An 18,334-nucleotide genomic window follows, 5' to 3' on the forward strand; every position below is an offset into this window, starting at 1 on the left:
ATTACTTCAGATATCTTCATATCTTGTTAAAGATTATGTCAGAAGTTATCACTGAGACTTATGTCATCAAAAAGGCCTACTTTGTAAAGTATAAAAATAGTTCACAGTCATTGACACAGTAGTTTAAATAATTACAATGTACACACTCAGGATAATTTTTTGCCAAACACCAAAAAAAAAAAAAAAAAAAAAAGCAATGTGTGAGCAAAGCTGTCAAAAGATGCCTCTGCATTTCTGGAAGTGTTACTAGCATGTATGGTGCTTGTCACTGATGTATAAATGAAGGCCATCTATTTGGATACCACTGAGGCAGCTGAAGAAACTGACTATACAAAAAATTTACCCAAGAGGCCCTTCATTGTTCATTCCATATTGGTGGGGAGGTCACCTTGAGGGAAATTCAATAAATAGGTCCCGTTAATTACTAAGTAACAAACATGTTTGCAATCTTAAAACATTAACACTCCTTTACGGATGTCTAGAATGTCCTGGATACCCAGCCAATAATGCCTAGGGCAGATTACTGCTATTCATTTTCTCCACATAGACTTTACGACTTGTTCTCAAAGTTCAGCTTTACAAAGAAAATAATGGCAACAAGTAATTAAAAAAAATTTTTTTTCTAGTCACTAGAGTTTTAAAAATCCCGTTGGGAGAATGGAAGCTATTTAGCTAATGCAAATGGGCAGCTTCTTAAAATCCCATCCTCCTTTTGGGAACAAATCAGACTTACCTAACAAGTCAGTGTAAAGTGCCTGTTCCAGGTCGCCCAGCATTGTGAGGATCACATCCTCATCCAGATGAGCTGTGCCTTCCCGCAGGCAGCTTTCTCCCTCCTCCTCAGCCCAGCTCCTGCTGATGCTGCTTTGCCTGGAGGACACGTTTTCATCTTCGGACCTGCTCTCTTCATCACTCTCGCCTTCCAAGCCTTTTCTGGAAGACCAGTCCTCTAAGCCCTCACTGCCTGACTGGCTGGGAGGCAGGAGGTTCCAGGCGCCCGGGCCACCGGTGTGGTACAGGGACTGCACGGAGCGCGAGAGAAATCGGGACAGCGAACGCCTCTCTGCATAGTCCGATTCTCTCTGGCTGGCCTTTGCAGCATTTCCAAACCAGTTGGAAATGCGCACAGTGGGTCTCCTCTCCCCCTCGCCGGTGAGGGAAAGATTGGTCAGAGACTTTTGTTTCTGAAGGCAGGCTCCTTTTCTCCTTACTTCTTTGCTCCGAAACACAGAGAGTTCAGCCGGCCGCTGCATGGCTCTTTGCAGGGGCTTCTTCTTTTCAACTGGACTTCATATTGTCTTTTTACACAGAGAGAGCAACGGGCCTTTTTGGTTTTAATTAACACATACACTTCACTAAAAGCCCCAACAGGCACCAACATTCATGTAAGACTCTAGAGCGACAGTACAATTAATCAGTTGCCCACAATTGAGCTTGCCACATTCTCTCTCTAATCAGCAGTACTTACAAGTATTTTGCTTGAGTGTATCTGAAGCAGAAAAGAGTTCACCAAAGACACTGCTCCAGCTGAAAGTAGCACGGGAAGCCAACTACGTTTTCCAGTCTTCATCCAATCACATGTCTCAGCAGGACGATGGGTCCACATCTCCCTCTATCACTTCTGTGTTCCCAAACGTGAGGTAGTGAGGCACCAGCGATCTCTCTCATGGTTTTCTTTCTTTCTTTTTTTTTTTTTTTTTCCCCTACCTCTCACCAGCCCTTCACTGATCTAGGTCTGCAGCCCCTGACTCTAGATGAGCTGACATGAGCTGACTCCGCATTGGAGCCCCCTAAGAGCAGAAATTAAGCACTGAAGCCCGGTGCTGCACTAGCGGCTGGTGTTTTAGTATTCCACCTGCATTCTCAGATCTATGGCCCTTCCTTGCTGCTGCAGTGGATGCTGCTGGCTGCCATGGCAGCAAACATTCTGCTAAATTAAAACAGAAGCATGGAAGCGGCTGTCCAGCCTAGAATGCCACAGGTTTCAAAGCCAAGCCTGAAAGAGATGCTACACTATTAACCCTATGCACATTTAAATCACTCCTGGCCACCCAGCCCCAGACACGGACGGACACACACACACACACACACACACACACACACACACACACACACACACTCACTCACACATTCTCCGACTCAGAGAATGACAGACTAATTCTCGATAGCTGCAGGCAGTTGAAGCAGGCAGATCTGCCTTCTGAATGTTGGGATTTGTACTGTAAAGCACAAATCAAATTCAAGAGTGTAAAGGACCTGAAAAACGTAGCATGACACTCTCCACTGGCTGGCAGATAATGCTTTAAAGGGAAAGACTTCACCTCATCTTTCAAGGGCTTGTTATTCTGAAGCTATTTAGTAAAATCCTAACATGACAATAAAAATCAGGACTTCTTCCTGTAAAAATTAGCAAAGAAAATAAGAGGATTTCCCCCAATATTCTCACTCAAAGCATATAACTAAAAGTTGATGGCCAAGTATGCAGAAAATAATGATGTGACAAAAAATATAAAAGGCACATTATGTTTTTTGATACTGAGCATTTCTTCTGGTCTAGTCCATAAACCTATTGCAGCAGCAGCAGCTCTTTGTTTTTTAATATTTTAATAAAAACAGAAAATTTATTATATTTATCTTGTACTGGTTGTGTATATTCACCAGCACGCTGAAATTCTAATTTTAGGAAAACTTTTCTTTTAAAGATTTTATTTATTTATTTGACAGAGAGAGACACAGCGAGAGGGAACACAAGCAGGGCGCATGGGGGAGGGAGAAGCAGGCTTCCCCACGAGCAGGGAGCCGGATGCAGGGCTCCATCCCAAGGACCCCGGCACCATGACCTGAGCCGAAGGCAGATGCTTAATGACTGAGCCACCCAGGTGCCCTAGGAAAACTTTTAAAATACTTATTAGGTCTAGTAGGGACCACGTGTACCATTTAGAGGTAAGTATTAAAAAATTTGTTTGAGGTTTTGTGTCCATAAACATTCCATATGAAAAGGAGGAAAGTGGAGAAATACATAGAAATATTTGGCCATTCCAACTGATGAGTCCCTATCATTTTCTGAACTAATATGATCAAATTACCTCTGAGTTTTCACTTCATATTACCTACCTCAACTAGGGGAAATGCTCAATTTCTCAACTATAAAATTAGCATTATAATATACACTGCCTATACTTTTACATATGATAATAACCTACTTTGCAAAGCTAATTAATTCTTATGCCCAGCCTTAAGGCAGATCATACCTAGATCTGTTTCACACACATATATAAAAGGGAATTAAATGAAAAGCAATTTTTTACAATTATTTGTAGAAAAGAAACTGCAATTAAGCAAACAAATAAACCTGTGAATGTGAATACTGATTCTTAATTCTTGGGTCTTTAAAAATAAATTTCTTATATAAAATTTGCTTAAATGAGGGTACGAATGTCACAGCATAGAAACTGATGATTATCCTTATAAAAACATCATTTTACAAAGTGTTTTTTAAAAGATCAAAATGCCACTCCCCTCTGGATTCCTAAGCAATACATGTCTTTTTCTTTATTTGGAATTATTGTGACCCTGTGAATCACCAGGTTATGAGACTATAGTAAGTTTACTGATGCTATAAAACTTTAATTTGTCTGACATGTATTACACTAAAGTACACATGTAGTGTACTCTTGAGTCTCACAGATTCACAAAAAAGGGAATTCTTATGCTTTAGACATCAAAATAAGTGAAAGCAATAATCATGCCCTCTTCTTATACAAAGGAGCTTGTGAACCAATCAGCTTAAACCTGTGGTTAAACTTTAATGTTCAGAACTCTGGGAGGACTCAGTAAGTTATAGCTTGCTGGGCCCCAGCCCCATCCCTACTCATTTAGGAGGCCTGAAAGGGGCCTGAGACTTTGCATTTCTAACATATTTCAGTGATGTAGACACTGCTGGTTCTGGATACTGATAACTACTAGGCTGAGACTAGTGTTTTTCAACTGTGTTGAGGACATTCAACTGGGTTAGGGGACATTCAGCAACACCAGGACTTACAAAACCAAAGATACACTTTTGCTCACATTAATGTCCCCTCTGTTGGCTGCAGCTCTGATCCAGGTACCCCTTATACTAAGACCCATACTAAAAGAGCAATACCAGTCTTCAGACATGTTGATATTATGACAGAGGGACAAGCAATGAGAGATCCAAGCATTGACTCTTAAAGCTTCTGCTCAGGAATGGCCCATGTCATTTTTCCACTCACATTTCATTGGTCAAATTAAATCACATGGTCCATCCTGATTCAGTAGATCAGGAAATATAATCCTCGAGTAGGGGTGGACCCAGGAAGGGGCTGATAAGGAAGAACTGGTTATTTTGAAGAAATAACCCTAACAGAAAACATCACAAGGGTATTTTTGTTTGTTTCTTTATCTAAACATATTGTTGTCGACTTGCAGCTACAATAGTTTTTTCCCCTGGAACTATATCAGTATATCAGTTTACCCTGAACAACAGTGGGGAACCCATTTATTGCTTCTCTAGAGGCAGCTATACCTGCTTGCTTTGGATGTGCATTCATTTATAGGTATAATTATACTTACTTGTATTCACCCATATAAATGTATGTTATACAAGGTGAAGGAAGAAGCCTCAGCGCATAGGAGATGAATATACATAATCAATACTAAAAATGAGAATCACTTTAATTTTGCCAAGACTTAACATAAAGCATAGTGGCTACAATGTTCTAAAAAGGAATGCTTTTCAGCTTTTTAGTAAACATAATTATAAAGTGGCTATTTAAGTAAGAGATTGAAACTGATTTAAATTACCTGGGCTTGATTTTCTTAATCTTTCTAAACATTCAAGAAAAAGGCAACTTATGTGATCATTTACAGGTCTTAAATACCATATATTGACCATTATTCAAGACAAAGTCTGGTAAGTCAGAAAAGAAAACACATGTAACCATTAGCTTATCCTTCTGCTTAATCTAAATTCTCACTTCTAAAATGATTCCCCAAATTCATTCAATTATGTTATTACTTTTTTACAAATGGCATGACAGCTTTGCTAATACTAAGTCAGTCTGGCACTTTCAATGTTTTTCAGTTGAATATAAATTCTAGATAAAGGTTAAAAAGTGCATTAAACAGATGTTGTACATGTTGGTAAAAAGCCTTATGCACAAAAAAGGGCAAGTGTGAACCTATGTAAAAACAAACAAACAAAAAACAAAAAAAATAATCCTAAAAACTTTCCTGAATGATTCCAGTGGACTAAAAAATAAAGCTCACTTTACATTTGGCAAGATCTATTGGCACTTGATGAAAGGGATGGTCTCTGAGGCCAAATTCTTTCTGTCAATGAATATAAGAATGAAACCTAAGCCAAAGCAGTAAAATCTGAACCATCGCTTTGGCCGGACTTACAGCATTGAGGTTGTGGCATGAATCTTAAAGGATAGGCAAGAAGCTCACTCACCCATCAGAGTTCTATATCATTAGGGCTACTTCTCTTGGAGAGCACAACAGAATTATTCCCCAGGGAGGCTCCCGCACCAACTGTTAACAGTAAGAGCTCAACAATAACAATAGCACTGAAATTTCTGGTTATAAAAAATCCAGTGAGCTACCAAGACTCCAGTGAACTTAAAAAAAGTTCCCAGTTTTACAATAAAAAACAAATTAAACTAATAAGATAGGTAGAATTTTTTTTCAAATTGTTTTCATTGAAGTTGTTTCTTCCTAGAATATTATTTTAAGCTCTATCTAACTCTTTACGGCTAACTTAGTTATTCCCAGGCAACTAGTAATTTAATTATTTGTGGTGTTAACATTTGTATCTTACTCTTCCATAGCAGGACTCATGTCTTAGTCGTGTTTCCTTTCCCAATCCTTGCAATGTCCGGCATGGATAAGGTACCAGGTCAAGATTACTGAAAAATATGGTGGATGAATGAAACTATCTCACAACAATCCTGTGAGTTTATTAGGCATCATAGTCATCTCACAAAGAAAGGAAATCAAAGAACAATTCAGCTAAATAATGGCAGTAGAGAGGCCAGACGTGTGTTTTTCTACTTCCTAGAACATTTCACTTCCCCTATTTCATATTGTCTTTGAGGGAATATTCTGTGTACTCAGCAACAATTTCAAGTGCTTTTGTGGTCTGTGGTTTCTCTAGCAGCCAGAATATAGTAGCAACAACAGAAAATCAGGAGGAGGAGAAAAGAAGGAAAGGAAGGGGTCAAGAGAAGTTCTGTTCTCGCTTTTTTCAAAAATTAAAACTGGAGAGATGTAGCAATCCTGAGGACTACAGAGAATGAGCTGGAGCAGAGGGAGCTATTGAGGAGGTAAAAGAGAAAGTTATCTGAGGAAAGGTGGAAAGAATGCGTGTAAATATTATATGCAAGTAGATGTGGTAGCAGGGATGTATGAAGTTCTTTCCTCTCTGCTTTAATTTTTTGCAGTGAAATCAACATCAAGGTCATCAGTTAAGGGAGGGGGATAGAAGAGCTGATATGGTAAGTTTGAGAAGAAAAGGTATAAAATTGTCATCTAAGTACTTGAGAGTGAATGGGCTGGAGAAATACATAATGATTGCTAGGCAGCACTAAATATTCATTACATGTTGGGGGCCATAAATATAAAGTGAATCACATCACCATGGGACGTGTTTCTCTCCAGGTTCCTTCACTGCTGGTATGGAACAGGTGGAGGGTTGTATGTAACCAGGCCTGTGATTTTATCAAATGAAATGAGAGGGGAGCAAGAGTAAAGGGTATACGCAAAGGTCAAACTGCATTCAGTAACCACAGGAATTCAGCAGGTTGTGGGGGCGGGGGCGGGATGGAGAAAGAATATGCAGAGTTTGACAAGTGTCAGTAAAAGGCTGTGGGATCAATATTTAGATCCCATTTAAATGGGAAAAAATGGGATCCGTATTTAAATCAGAATTTAGAAATCCTAGTAGAACCACTGGTAGAGTTGGAACAAAAGAAAAGAGCACTGAAAAGCCAGGATGGAATCAGCAAGATTGGGGTGCCTGGAAGTGAGTCTATCGAGAAGCTGCAGAGTCTGATGATGCCCAGATTGAGGGTAGGACCATAAGCCTAAGTAGCTCAGAAGGGATTAGAAGACAAGATCATTGGAAGAAAGGCCAGGTATGCTAATCATTCTCTCATCACGGGTCTACCTGTATACTCTCACCTAGATTCTTCCAATCACAGTACTCAATTTATAGCTTACTATTCATAAATGAATATCATCCTTCTTCCAGGAAATCTCAAGTTTGCATTAGAGAAATTTTTACTATTTTTTATTATCATTTTAAACAACAGAAATGACACAATCAGGTAAGACTCATTTCACCATTTGTTTGCTGTTTTCGTTCTTTTATTATATTCCTATCTAAATCACAGACTCAAACCTATGATTCTATGTAAATAATTAATAAAAATGCAAAATAATATTGTACCTCCTAATAAATCCATTAAATTATTTTATTGTGTTAAAGTCTAGTTTATATTTCACTTCCAAGTGTTAGATTTAAAAACATCAGAACATTAAATGGAAATATTAACTGAAAATATGAAGAAATGATCAAATGGTGGACAGAATAAGAAACTGGAGAAAAAAAATCAAATATGGATTATATATTTAATCAGAGACACTCAGTGATATATGAATTTCAAAGGAACAATGTTCCTTTGTGAAATTCCCATAAAAATTAGAATTCAAACTGTACTAAACGCATTTTGTCCTAAATACTTGAGCTCTAGTATTTCACAGCCATATTGATACATAATTGAAGACATTCATGAATAAAGAAATGTATGAAGTATATGAATCTTCATGCCACACCAAGTTTTAAAAATATCCAGTCTCAATACAGATATACAACATCATTCTGATTATGAGACTATCGGGAGCTATGGGAAAGCAAAAACTTCCCCAACTACTTGAAAAATCTGCAAATACCATCCTGATACCTATGTCTTGGCATTACCTTGTCTACCTTTACCCAGCAGTGGTCCATTGTCATCTTCACACAAAACTTCTGATGCCTGATGATGCCATTGATAATTCTAAAAGGACCCCTCGTGATGTTGTGCTGTCAATGTGGCCAATATCTACTGGTGGATATTGCAGTCATGGCTCATGCTTGCCTAAGTGTTCAAGTCCACCGAAGTGGAGAAGCTCTTTAAGCCCCAAATTTGTGATATGGTTATTTTCATGAGCTTCAGGAAAATACTCTGGATCTTTGGAGTACAATAGCAATTTTTTTAAATTAAATAGTTCTTTTAGTTTTTTTCTTCAGAATATACAAGGGCTGACCAGAAATGTATTGGAATAACAGACGTACCTCTACTTCTATGAATTCTTACACTTAGATTAAATGTTCTTACTCTTTGTCCCCTTAGGAGCATATATTTTGCTAAGAGCTTTCTTAGTTGCTCATACATACAGACCTATATAATAGAATTACACAAAAGGCCTTCCATATATACCTTCATTTATCTGGGTCCTAGAAAAAAAAACCACATTGGACTAACACAGAGAAGTTTGTTTTATATACTTAAAACTCTGACAAATTGTGTCTGGGATATATATTTTTTTCTGAAATTATTTATATGTAATGAAATATTTCCATAATTAGATTTTTTTCCTAAATACACATTTGGAGCCATCATGTAGGAATGTTCTAAATAGTACTGAATTGAAAAGAAAGAGGGTTGGATTGGCCATGGAACATTTGCATTGACATCTGATCCTTAACATTTTTTTCAATCTCCAAATATATTCAAAGGCTGTCTTATTAACAATAGAAAGTTTTCCAGATTTTCTCTAATTATATTGAACTTGACTGAGGGCAATAATGACTTAAAGATCTCAACCTCTAAAAGCACTACCATTCTTTACAAAACACTTCACAGCACAACAAAGAGATCACCCTGAGCAAAGTAGCCAAATATCTAAGAATCTCTGAAGCATGAGATGTACACAGTCCATTTATGCTTAAGATAAAAGAGTAGAGCTTTTATGTATAAGAGTATGACTTAATACAAAGACATGGAAAGATTGCAAAAATTCTGAGGTTTGACCTACCCATCAATCAAGTCACTTACCAGATATCTCCTCTAGGCACTGCTTAGCAGTTTTATTATATGATAAATCCATCTTAGTAGGACTGGTACAGGACTCAGCAGATGGTAAAGAGGTGCCTTCATTTTCTGAATGTGATCTGAAATTAACCAAAAAGACAGAAACAAATAGCAATTGTGGTCACAGTGACTCAAAGTTCTCTAGTACCAGCAGAAATCAACATGTTAAAAGTTTTCTATTAAGGTAAGTAAGCATTTCCTTATGACAGAGACATTTCAAAACTATCTGTAAGAGAAGTCCTTATTTTTCATATACAACCTGAGTAGGAGTGAGATATTAAATTAGATTTCTTAGACTTTTCTGAATTTTGAGAGCTTGTAATTACCAATAGTTGTATTTTGCAGGAAGCAAAAGACTTGAAAAGATCTTTTTTTCTGCTATTTTAGGCAAAGTCTGGCTAAGTTGTGTTCTTGTGAGAATAACTAATAAAAGTACTGAAAGCACAAAATTATTTTTTCCATGAAAATTCTAGAAAATATATCCTAAAATTGGAAATACAAGTAAAATTAAATTTCAGAAAAAATAAAGTCAATCAAAACCAAATTCTCATTATTAAAATTTCATCTACTTTATGTTTTATATGTTTATGTGTATGTATGTGCATTGGTATGTATTTGTGCGTGTGATTAACATGTAGAGAGTAGGTCTAACCAAATGAAAAGCACAAAACAGATGGACTGCATATATTTTGATATTCTACTCTTCATGCATTGCTTCTTCCTCTTATGCACAGGCAAATGTTTTAAGAGGCATGATCTTTCTTGATGCAGCTTCAAAATCTACATATATTTGATCCAAATCACCACATCTTAAAAAAAATCTACAGCATGAACTACTAAGACACAGATGGAGGCAAAGCAATATAGCATTGTATGCTAGACTGTGTCCTTTGGAGATTTTGAATCTGCTTGGAGTCGCATTTGTATGACTGGGTTTGGGCCATGGCAAGAGGTCGCTAAATATTTCTTACTTTTAAAGACATCTATAGAGAATATTTATATGTGAAAGAAAAATTCAGTATTATTTTCGGAATCAATTTTTAATTAATACGTTACTTTTATTCTAAATCCTGGTGTTGTTCGAGAGAAAATGAAGTATAATCACTGACACCAAAAATATTTTATATTGATCTGACAGATATAGAAACTCTGAGCCCATTAGGGTTTTAAGAAATCATGGAAAACTTTATGCTATATGTATGGATGTATGTGTATATACAGGAATTGATATAGAAAAGAAAGAGCTATGTAAGAATTAATACAAATGGTTTCTGTTGATTTCTGGCAGACTGTCCTTATTTTATTCTAACTCGAAACTAAATATAAAAAGCATGGGAAAATTAAGAAAGAGGATATACTATCCAAGTGACAAGACATACCCTAAAGGCCAGTAAAGACCCCAATGTTGTTAAAATCAACACATTTTAGTCTTCACCTTCCCTGATGCTTTGGCAGCATTTAGAACAGAAGACCATTATCCTTTTCATGAAATTGTCCTACTCTGGCTTCCATGACAAAAATTTTCCAGTTTGTTCCCCATTCTCTGTGGATGCTACTTTTCCCCTCTTTGTTCTCTTTTGAACAATCATTAATTGTTGTGGTTCTGGATGGTCAAAAGAAGAAGACACAGAGGGCAAAAATTGTTACAAAGATATCTCAAACCCACCATGTACAGAATTAACCTTGTGATCTTTTCTCAATAAGCCTGTTCCTCGTTTGTGGTGTCCTGGCTGAAAGCTTTAGGGAACCTATGAGGCTTTGCATGGTCTGATCTCCGGCTGCTTCTCCAGGATCATCTTGCACAGGACACCTCTTATCTCTCTCTCTCCCCTGTGGTCACAAGAGTCTTCTACCCACTTCTCAGAGCTCGCTGCCTTAACAGGGCCTTTACACTCCATTATTTTCCTTCCCTCTTCATCCAACTAAGTCTCTCCCTTTAAGTCTCAGTTCAAGTAAGTCTTCAAGAACCATCCCCAATTTTCAGGTAAAGTCCCAAATTATAAGTCCTTATTGCTCTCTGTATATATATCTTATAATGCAAAATCTGTATAATTATTTGATCAATGCTTATCTCCCAAACTAGACTCCATTGTCCAGGTTTAAGCTTACCATTGCACCCCAATGCCTAGCCCTAGTCTCGCAATATGTTGCATTCAGCAAATACTTGATAAATAAAAAAATCTTACTATTAGTGATGATAAAATAGCATTATTGGAGTACAGCATATGTAAGGAAGCATGGTATAATGGTGCATGCACTGGGTTTCTGTGTAAAACTTGGCTCTCTAACTAACTAGTTATTAACCGATGTGACCTCGCTAAGTTACTTAGCCTTCCTGAACCTCAATTTGCTCAGGTATGAAAGCAAAGAAAAATATGTGCCTTGCAAAATAATTGTGAACTCAGGCGTTATTATTACTAAAGGTCTGGAAAGGCATTCTCTGGAGGCATGTAGGATTCTGGTCAACATTAAAATGTGGAGAATATATCTGACTCTCTGTGTAGCCCATTTCTTTTCTTTGGCTCCCAGGTTCTCCTATAGCCCTGTCTATTGACAGCCCCTCACTACTCACTGCTGAAGCCCATGACAGTTGGTTCTTCTACTTGGGCTCACTTCTTGCTGGCCACTGTACTTCCCTGACCTGCTCCTTAGACAGCTGTCTCTGAATGAAGGGATAAAATCCTCTGAAGTTTTCTAAGGCTTTTTGTTACTTGCTGAAGAAGTTTAACTGGAGAGTATGTCGTGAGATTGGAGACCCCAGGGAAAGCTGACTGGCTGCTTGCCAGGAAGCCTCAGAAAGGCAGGGTGCCTTGGTAAACTGGCGGTGAGCCAGGATTGGCCTCTAGTCCTGCAGACTCAGTATTCACAGACCGATCTCTCAGAAGCTGAGTCACATTAAGTAGTTCACCGTGATGGCTGTCTAAAGCCCAGTGTCCACTGGTTCTTATTAGAATGAGATCAGCAGCTGTTACAGGAGCCTGAATGCCTGTGGTCATGTTAGTGACAAAGATTCACAGTATCTCCCTCTAAAAACATCTGAATGGAGCCAAAGCATATTCAGAATGTGTTTTGAGAGTAGAAATTTTGCTTTGCTCTGAACAAACAGATCTTAAAAAGTATTGTTCAGGAGCTGACTGTGGCTATCTTCCTCAGTATATGAGACCTGGTACTCAACGCCGTCAGCCGTCTCCACACCCCCTGTCTGAGACTCTGCTATAAAATGTATGCACGCTTCTGACAGCTCAGTCTTGTCTCAGAAGCCTTTGTTTTATTTTGTTTTTTAATCTGTCAGTGTGTATTTCTGGCTGAGTCCCTCTTTATTATCTTTTTACTTTCAGTCACAAGAGGCAATCTTATTTACCTTATTTTTCAAGTTCTTTGGTATATTTTCCATGGTATTTCCTACATTAGCAATGATAGGGAAGCCGATTGATCAAGGAAAGGAACATGGAAAGGTTAATTTTTTTAAATACTTATAAAAAGGACTGAGAAGTCATCTTTGGTTGCACGTACATGCAAATGGGTCCAGATCTCTGTTCTACATATGTTACAAATCATCCATTTCTCCAGGATTTCCACTCATAATTTGTTAGAGTGGAATCAGATTTTAACTCCAGTCTCCAGAGGGGCAATCGCTGCTAACTGATAAAGATTTAACTTTTATACAAATGATCAAAGAAGTTCAGTTAAGTCTCTGAAGACTCCCAACATGTCCTCTCTTTTTGTCCATGTTTCATTCTAATAAAATAAAAGGTTTCATGAAACAATTTCTGAACAGTCCAGAATCAATAGTGTTCTCCAATCAAAGGGTACAGTTTGACAGATACAGCGGATACTCAAGTGGCATCATCCACTGTTCCCACATAAACTGACACTGCATTTTCCTCATACCGATTGGAAAAAGAAAAAATGTCATGATGTTCCTTTAAAATATTTAGAAGACATGCCCTGTGCAGACTAATTACTTTGCATTTGCAAAACGCTCGACATGTTACAAATACCTATTGAAACTGTGAAATGTAGCATTGCAAAAAACACCATTTAATTTACTTAGAGTGCTAATAAGCCAGGCTCTCAGTGTTAGTATCTGTTACCAAGGGGGTAGTGGTGAAAAGTCTAGCCTTCACCGATGATTGACATAAAAGCTCTTTCCTGTTTATGTGCACTTACTATGTGCCAACTACTAGGCCTGGTATTTTATCTATGGCATATCACTTACATGTCACAACAATCCTGTTGTTATGGAATGGATGTCTGTTTCCTCCCCCAAATTCTTATGTCGAAAACTAATCTCCAATTTGATAGTATTAGGAAGTGGAGCCTTTGTAGGCTAACTGGATCTTGAGGGTGGAGTACTGATGCCTGGGGTTAGGGTTGTTAACAAAAGAGACCTCAGAGAACTCCCTTGCCCCTTCTGCCCTGTGAGGGCAGAGTGAGAAGGTGGTCATCTATGAACCAGGAAGCAGGCTCTCACCAGACATGGAAAGGAGCAGCACTTTGATCTTAGACTTCCTGGCCTGCACAGCCATGAGAAATAAATATTTGCTGTTTAAGCCGCTTAGTCTATGGTATTTTTGTTTTGGAAGCCTGAACAGATCAAGACACCTATAATGTAGGTGCTATAGATAAATTTAGGCTTCTAGAGGTTTAATAATTTTTCTATGTAACAAGCTGGTAGATGATTATTCCATATTTGAAACTGGTTGCCTCTAAATACTGTTCTATTAACCACTACCCTCCAGTTTAACACCATCCAAATGCCCCTGGATACTATTTTAGGCATTTATGGTCTCCTCAGCTGACAGACAGCTCAGTCACTAAGTTAATGACACACAGTATTTGAATGTGACAGTATCTATTGGCCTACCCAAAATTTTATTCTTTATTCTTCACTACCTTACATTTTTACTCTTAAGAAAAAGAAACTATTATACATAGCACTTAAAGGAATTCAACAATAAGTCCTAGATACTATCAACCTGCAAATTTCAAATTTCACAAATATGAGAGAGGGAACACAAGCAGGAGGAGTGGGAGAGGGAGAATCAGGCTTCCCGCGGAGCAGGGAGCCTAATGCGGGGCTCGATCCCAGGACCCTGGGATCATGACCTGAGCCGAAGGCAGACGCTTAATGACTGAGCCACCCAGGCACCCCTGAGCATTTGCTTATTGATTTATATCAAAAATCTATCCTTCTGTGGATTCATCTTAATATGGATATAGTCACAAATATGAACACAAATAGAACTGGTCTGAGACAGCAATATTAATTAATGGTCTTATAGTTCCTGATTTATAAACCCAACAAGGGCAAAGAAAAGTGGTATATTTCCAAAACCACCAATGGTTTTGCCTTCTTCTTTCCTTCCTGTTGGGAAGGCGGACATATAGGAAGGGAAAATATATATTGTCCTCAATTTATGAAAGGGTTACAGTCCGATAAACCCCTTGTACATTGAAAATATGAAAATATTATAAGTTGAAAATGAATTTAATATACCTAAGAGACCAAATGACCTAGCTTAGCCTAGTCTACCTTAAATGTGCTCAGAACACTTACATTGACTTCTGTTGGGCAAAACCATCTCACACAAGGCCCGTTTTACCACAAGTGTTGAATATCTCATGTAATTTATTGAATACTGTACTGAAAGTGACAAACAGGATGGTTGTATGGAGACAGAATGGTTGGGAGGGCATCAGTTTTTGACTCTCGTGATCGCTGGCTGACGGAGCTGAGGCTCCTCCTGCTGCCCAGCATCACCAGAGACAGGATCCTACTGCCTATCACTTGCCTGGGCAAAAACCAAATCCCAACGTATGGTTTCTACTGAGTGCATATTTGCTTTGACACCATCATAAGTTGAGGGCTGTCTGTCTGTGTGTATATATATCATAGTTAGCTCACAGATGCCGACAAAAATAATGATATACGTGTGTATGTGGGAGCACACATACACTGGGAGCAGGGAGATTTTGGTTTCTAAATATCACTCTCTACAAAAAGACATCAGGGCTCCTTAGTAAAAGCTGCAGCCAAGACAGGGAGAGGACAAGATGAGCCTGGAACACCCTGAGCCGAAAAGAAATGAAGTTCTCAAAGAATAATGGGAACAGGAGCTAGCTTGAAGGGGATCCTGGTAGCAAAACCTGAGAAAACTGAAACATTAAAATAGTCATATCAATGAATTATAATCCACTGAATACAATCGGAATCCATTAGTCCACACAATTTGAAAAGAGAGGGAAGAGGAAGGGAGAAGGAGAAGAGATATCTCTTTCTTCACAAAGAAAGCCAAGGATAAATGCACAAGGAATGTGCAGGATTAGAAATCGTTTGACCTCCATCAAAGTAAAATATTAATTTCTGCAAGAAATCTCAATGGACGCTACACCTTATGGGTAAAAGTAGATCAAGGAGCAGACTTTTTATAGAGTCTCAAAATATCTTCCCACAAGAATACTTATTAAATACAAATGGGGTAAAGTAATTCTAGAGTGAAAAACCCTGGAAGACATTATCTTAATTGAGGGAGAAAATTTAACACCACCAAAATGGGAAGTAGCAATATTGTTGCTACCTGAGAGGGTGCAAGGGAAAGAACACAGCAGCATTTCTGTGACGTTCTAGACAAAAAATACAGAATATGCATCTACACGTGAGGAAATATCAGACAAACCCAAATTAAGAAACGTTCTACTAATGCCTATCTTCTGCATATCAGTGTCATGAAAGCCAACGAAAGACTAAAGAACTGTTCCAGACTGAGGGATATTAGGAAGACATGATGACTTGACTCAACAGTCATCCTTAATCAGTCAAAGGGCTCTCTCTGGCACCATCAGTGAAACTTGAATAAAGTCTCTGGGTGCTCTAGGTGAAGTATATATGGGAGTTCTTTGTACTATTCTTGCAAATTTTCTGTAAGCTTAAAATTTTTCCAAGAGCAAATAAAATACAGAAAGAAGAAACAGCAGTGGTTCGATTGGGCAATCTGGCAGTAAAGCCTGTAAGCCAACTACAGAAGGTATTCGATAAAGCTTCTCTGCTGAGAGAACGCTGGCTCTTAGCACTATCCTACACAACAGGCCCTCTTCTGGTGGTGTGTCTGTATTCCATCTTCAAAATACTGCTGTGTGAGGGAGTTTCAACTGCTACCCGACGCACAGATCTATATCGAACCTAGCAAAAGACCAGCTCGCCAAGGCAAGCATTCAATAAGCTGTAGTTTGTACTGATGACCATTTATGTCCAGTTCACATAAAACCACAATTGCAGCATAATCTGTAATAGTAGCTGCAGGGCTCACAAAAGCTTTTACTGCGTGATGGTTATCTGCTCTACATTTCAATCTTGGTAAATTCACAGCTCCTCCTACTCAATTTACTGGTTCAACAAATTAGCCAAACTTAAAACCCTGTGAGTAAGCATTTTCAAAATTAGTGTTTTGCATTCTTTACCTTTCAGAACGTAGTATATTCAAGTTCAATTTTCCATGTCACTTTCTAGGCAAATCTGAAATCTCGCAAAAACTGATTGCAACAAAAATTTCTCCTGAGAACCCATGATGCTGTTGTATAAGATACATGAAAGAAAGAAAACCTCTAAATTCAGACTTTCTTGACCTAATTTTACAAATTAAGTGTGTATAGAGTGTCTCCTCTTATATTTAATTCATAGGTTTAAGATGCATGATGATTTTCTTCTCTGTATAACAATGTCTTGCCTTCTCTGAGGGTTGGGGTGTGTGTGTGTGTGTGTGTGTGTGTGTGTGTGTGTGTGTGTGTGTGTGTGTGTGTGTGTGTGTGTGTGTTACCCACACTCCTGATTCTGCTTCCCTTTGCCTTTAGGTGTTTGTTTTATGTCCAATGCACTGTTTTCCTGGCATTTACTACAAGTGGTCAGAAAATAAGGAAAAGAATATGGACCTCATGAATCTGGTTAATAGCTGTTTTGAAATTTTGGGGCATTTGCTAAGAAGCTTGAGGTTTAGGAAAAATGTACAGGTCTTTCTTTTCTCCTTAATGGACTATCTACTTCACTATTTCACTCCATATATGCTCTAAAGTGATGAATACAAAAGCAATGTAAGAAAAATAACACATGGGAAGAAGGAAACTAAGGTAGCAATTTTTGAATTCCAGGAGAGGAAAATAAGTTTGAAGAAGACAGCATAAAGGGTAGGCCAAGAAAGAACAGCAAGAAAAATCAGGAACAAATAAAGCTTCCTTTCTGACTATGCTCTTCTTTCTCCTTCCTTTCTTTCTGTAACTGGGACCTCTGAATTCAAGTCTGAACAAAGCTATCTCTGAAAGGAAGTTTCTCCCTCATCTAGCCATTGAACATGGTATAAACCATGCGGTCCTCTTCTATTAACAATCCATTTTACACACTGAAAGCACAGTACTTTTCCTGACTATGCTACACACACACACACACACACACACACACACACACACACACACACACACACACGGGAGTCCAAGTGCCTGATATTCAAGAATTTCTATTACAATTAGGCTCCAATCAACCTTCATTCTCCAGGAAGTCCGTTCTACTCACTGACTACCCTACACATCTGGTGTTTATCCTGTTTACATGGTTCCTCCAGTCTTACAATTCCTTTCCTGTCCTCCTCATTTCTGCATGCCTAAGTCCCACTTATCTTTCAGAACCCAGCTCAAGTGCCACTATGTCCAATTCCAACAGTGAGCGGTAATTTTCCATGTTTTGAAGTCTTAATGTACCAAATCTGGTTCACTGCTAGAGAGCTTTACACTTCCCGCTTCATTCTGTAGTGATCTTTGAGTCAGTCTCTTGCCTACTAATATTATGGACCATGAAAGGAAAATGACATATGGGATGTGTGCTGTTTCACTCTATCCTTGATGTGTTATTGCATAGTAGATACTTAGTAGGCAGTCATTAAAGAAAGGAAAAAAATAAGTGGAATGAATGTCTTGGAGACATTTCATTCTTTAAATATTTTAAAGTTGTTTATATTTCAATTAAGCATCTCATTTATAGGAAGAGATTTCAGAATTTTCCCTATTCCATTGTACATTTTTGCTAATTTTTCTATTCTTCTATACAGCAGGTGAGTCTAACCCATGTTGATGGTGTTACATTCAACAATTTTATTTGGTGCCTACTGTGGGTAGGGTCTATTCTGGGC

At 38.2% G+C, this 18,334-nt stretch overlaps 1 protein-coding gene across 3 annotated transcripts in view; it reads right to left on the reverse strand.

Moving 5' to 3' along the window:
* NAV3 (neuron navigator 3) overlaps positions 1-18,334 on the reverse strand; it is a 351,526-nt gene that overhangs the window by 159,006 nt on the left and 174,186 nt on the right. For all 3 annotated transcript variants that reach the window (XM_027594099.2, XM_027594098.2, XM_027594097.2), the window contains exon 9: positions 9,123-9,238. In XM_027594099.2, coding sequence (XP_027449900.1) covers positions 9,123-9,238 — 116 coding nt within the window. The remainder of the gene's footprint in view (positions 1-9,122; positions 9,239-18,334) is intronic.

This window comes from Zalophus californianus, chromosome 9 (genome assembly GCF_009762305.2).
Source record: "Zalophus californianus isolate mZalCal1 chromosome 9, mZalCal1.pri.v2, whole genome shotgun sequence".
Classification (NCBI taxonomy): Eukaryota; Metazoa; Chordata; class Mammalia; order Carnivora; family Otariidae; genus Zalophus; species Zalophus californianus.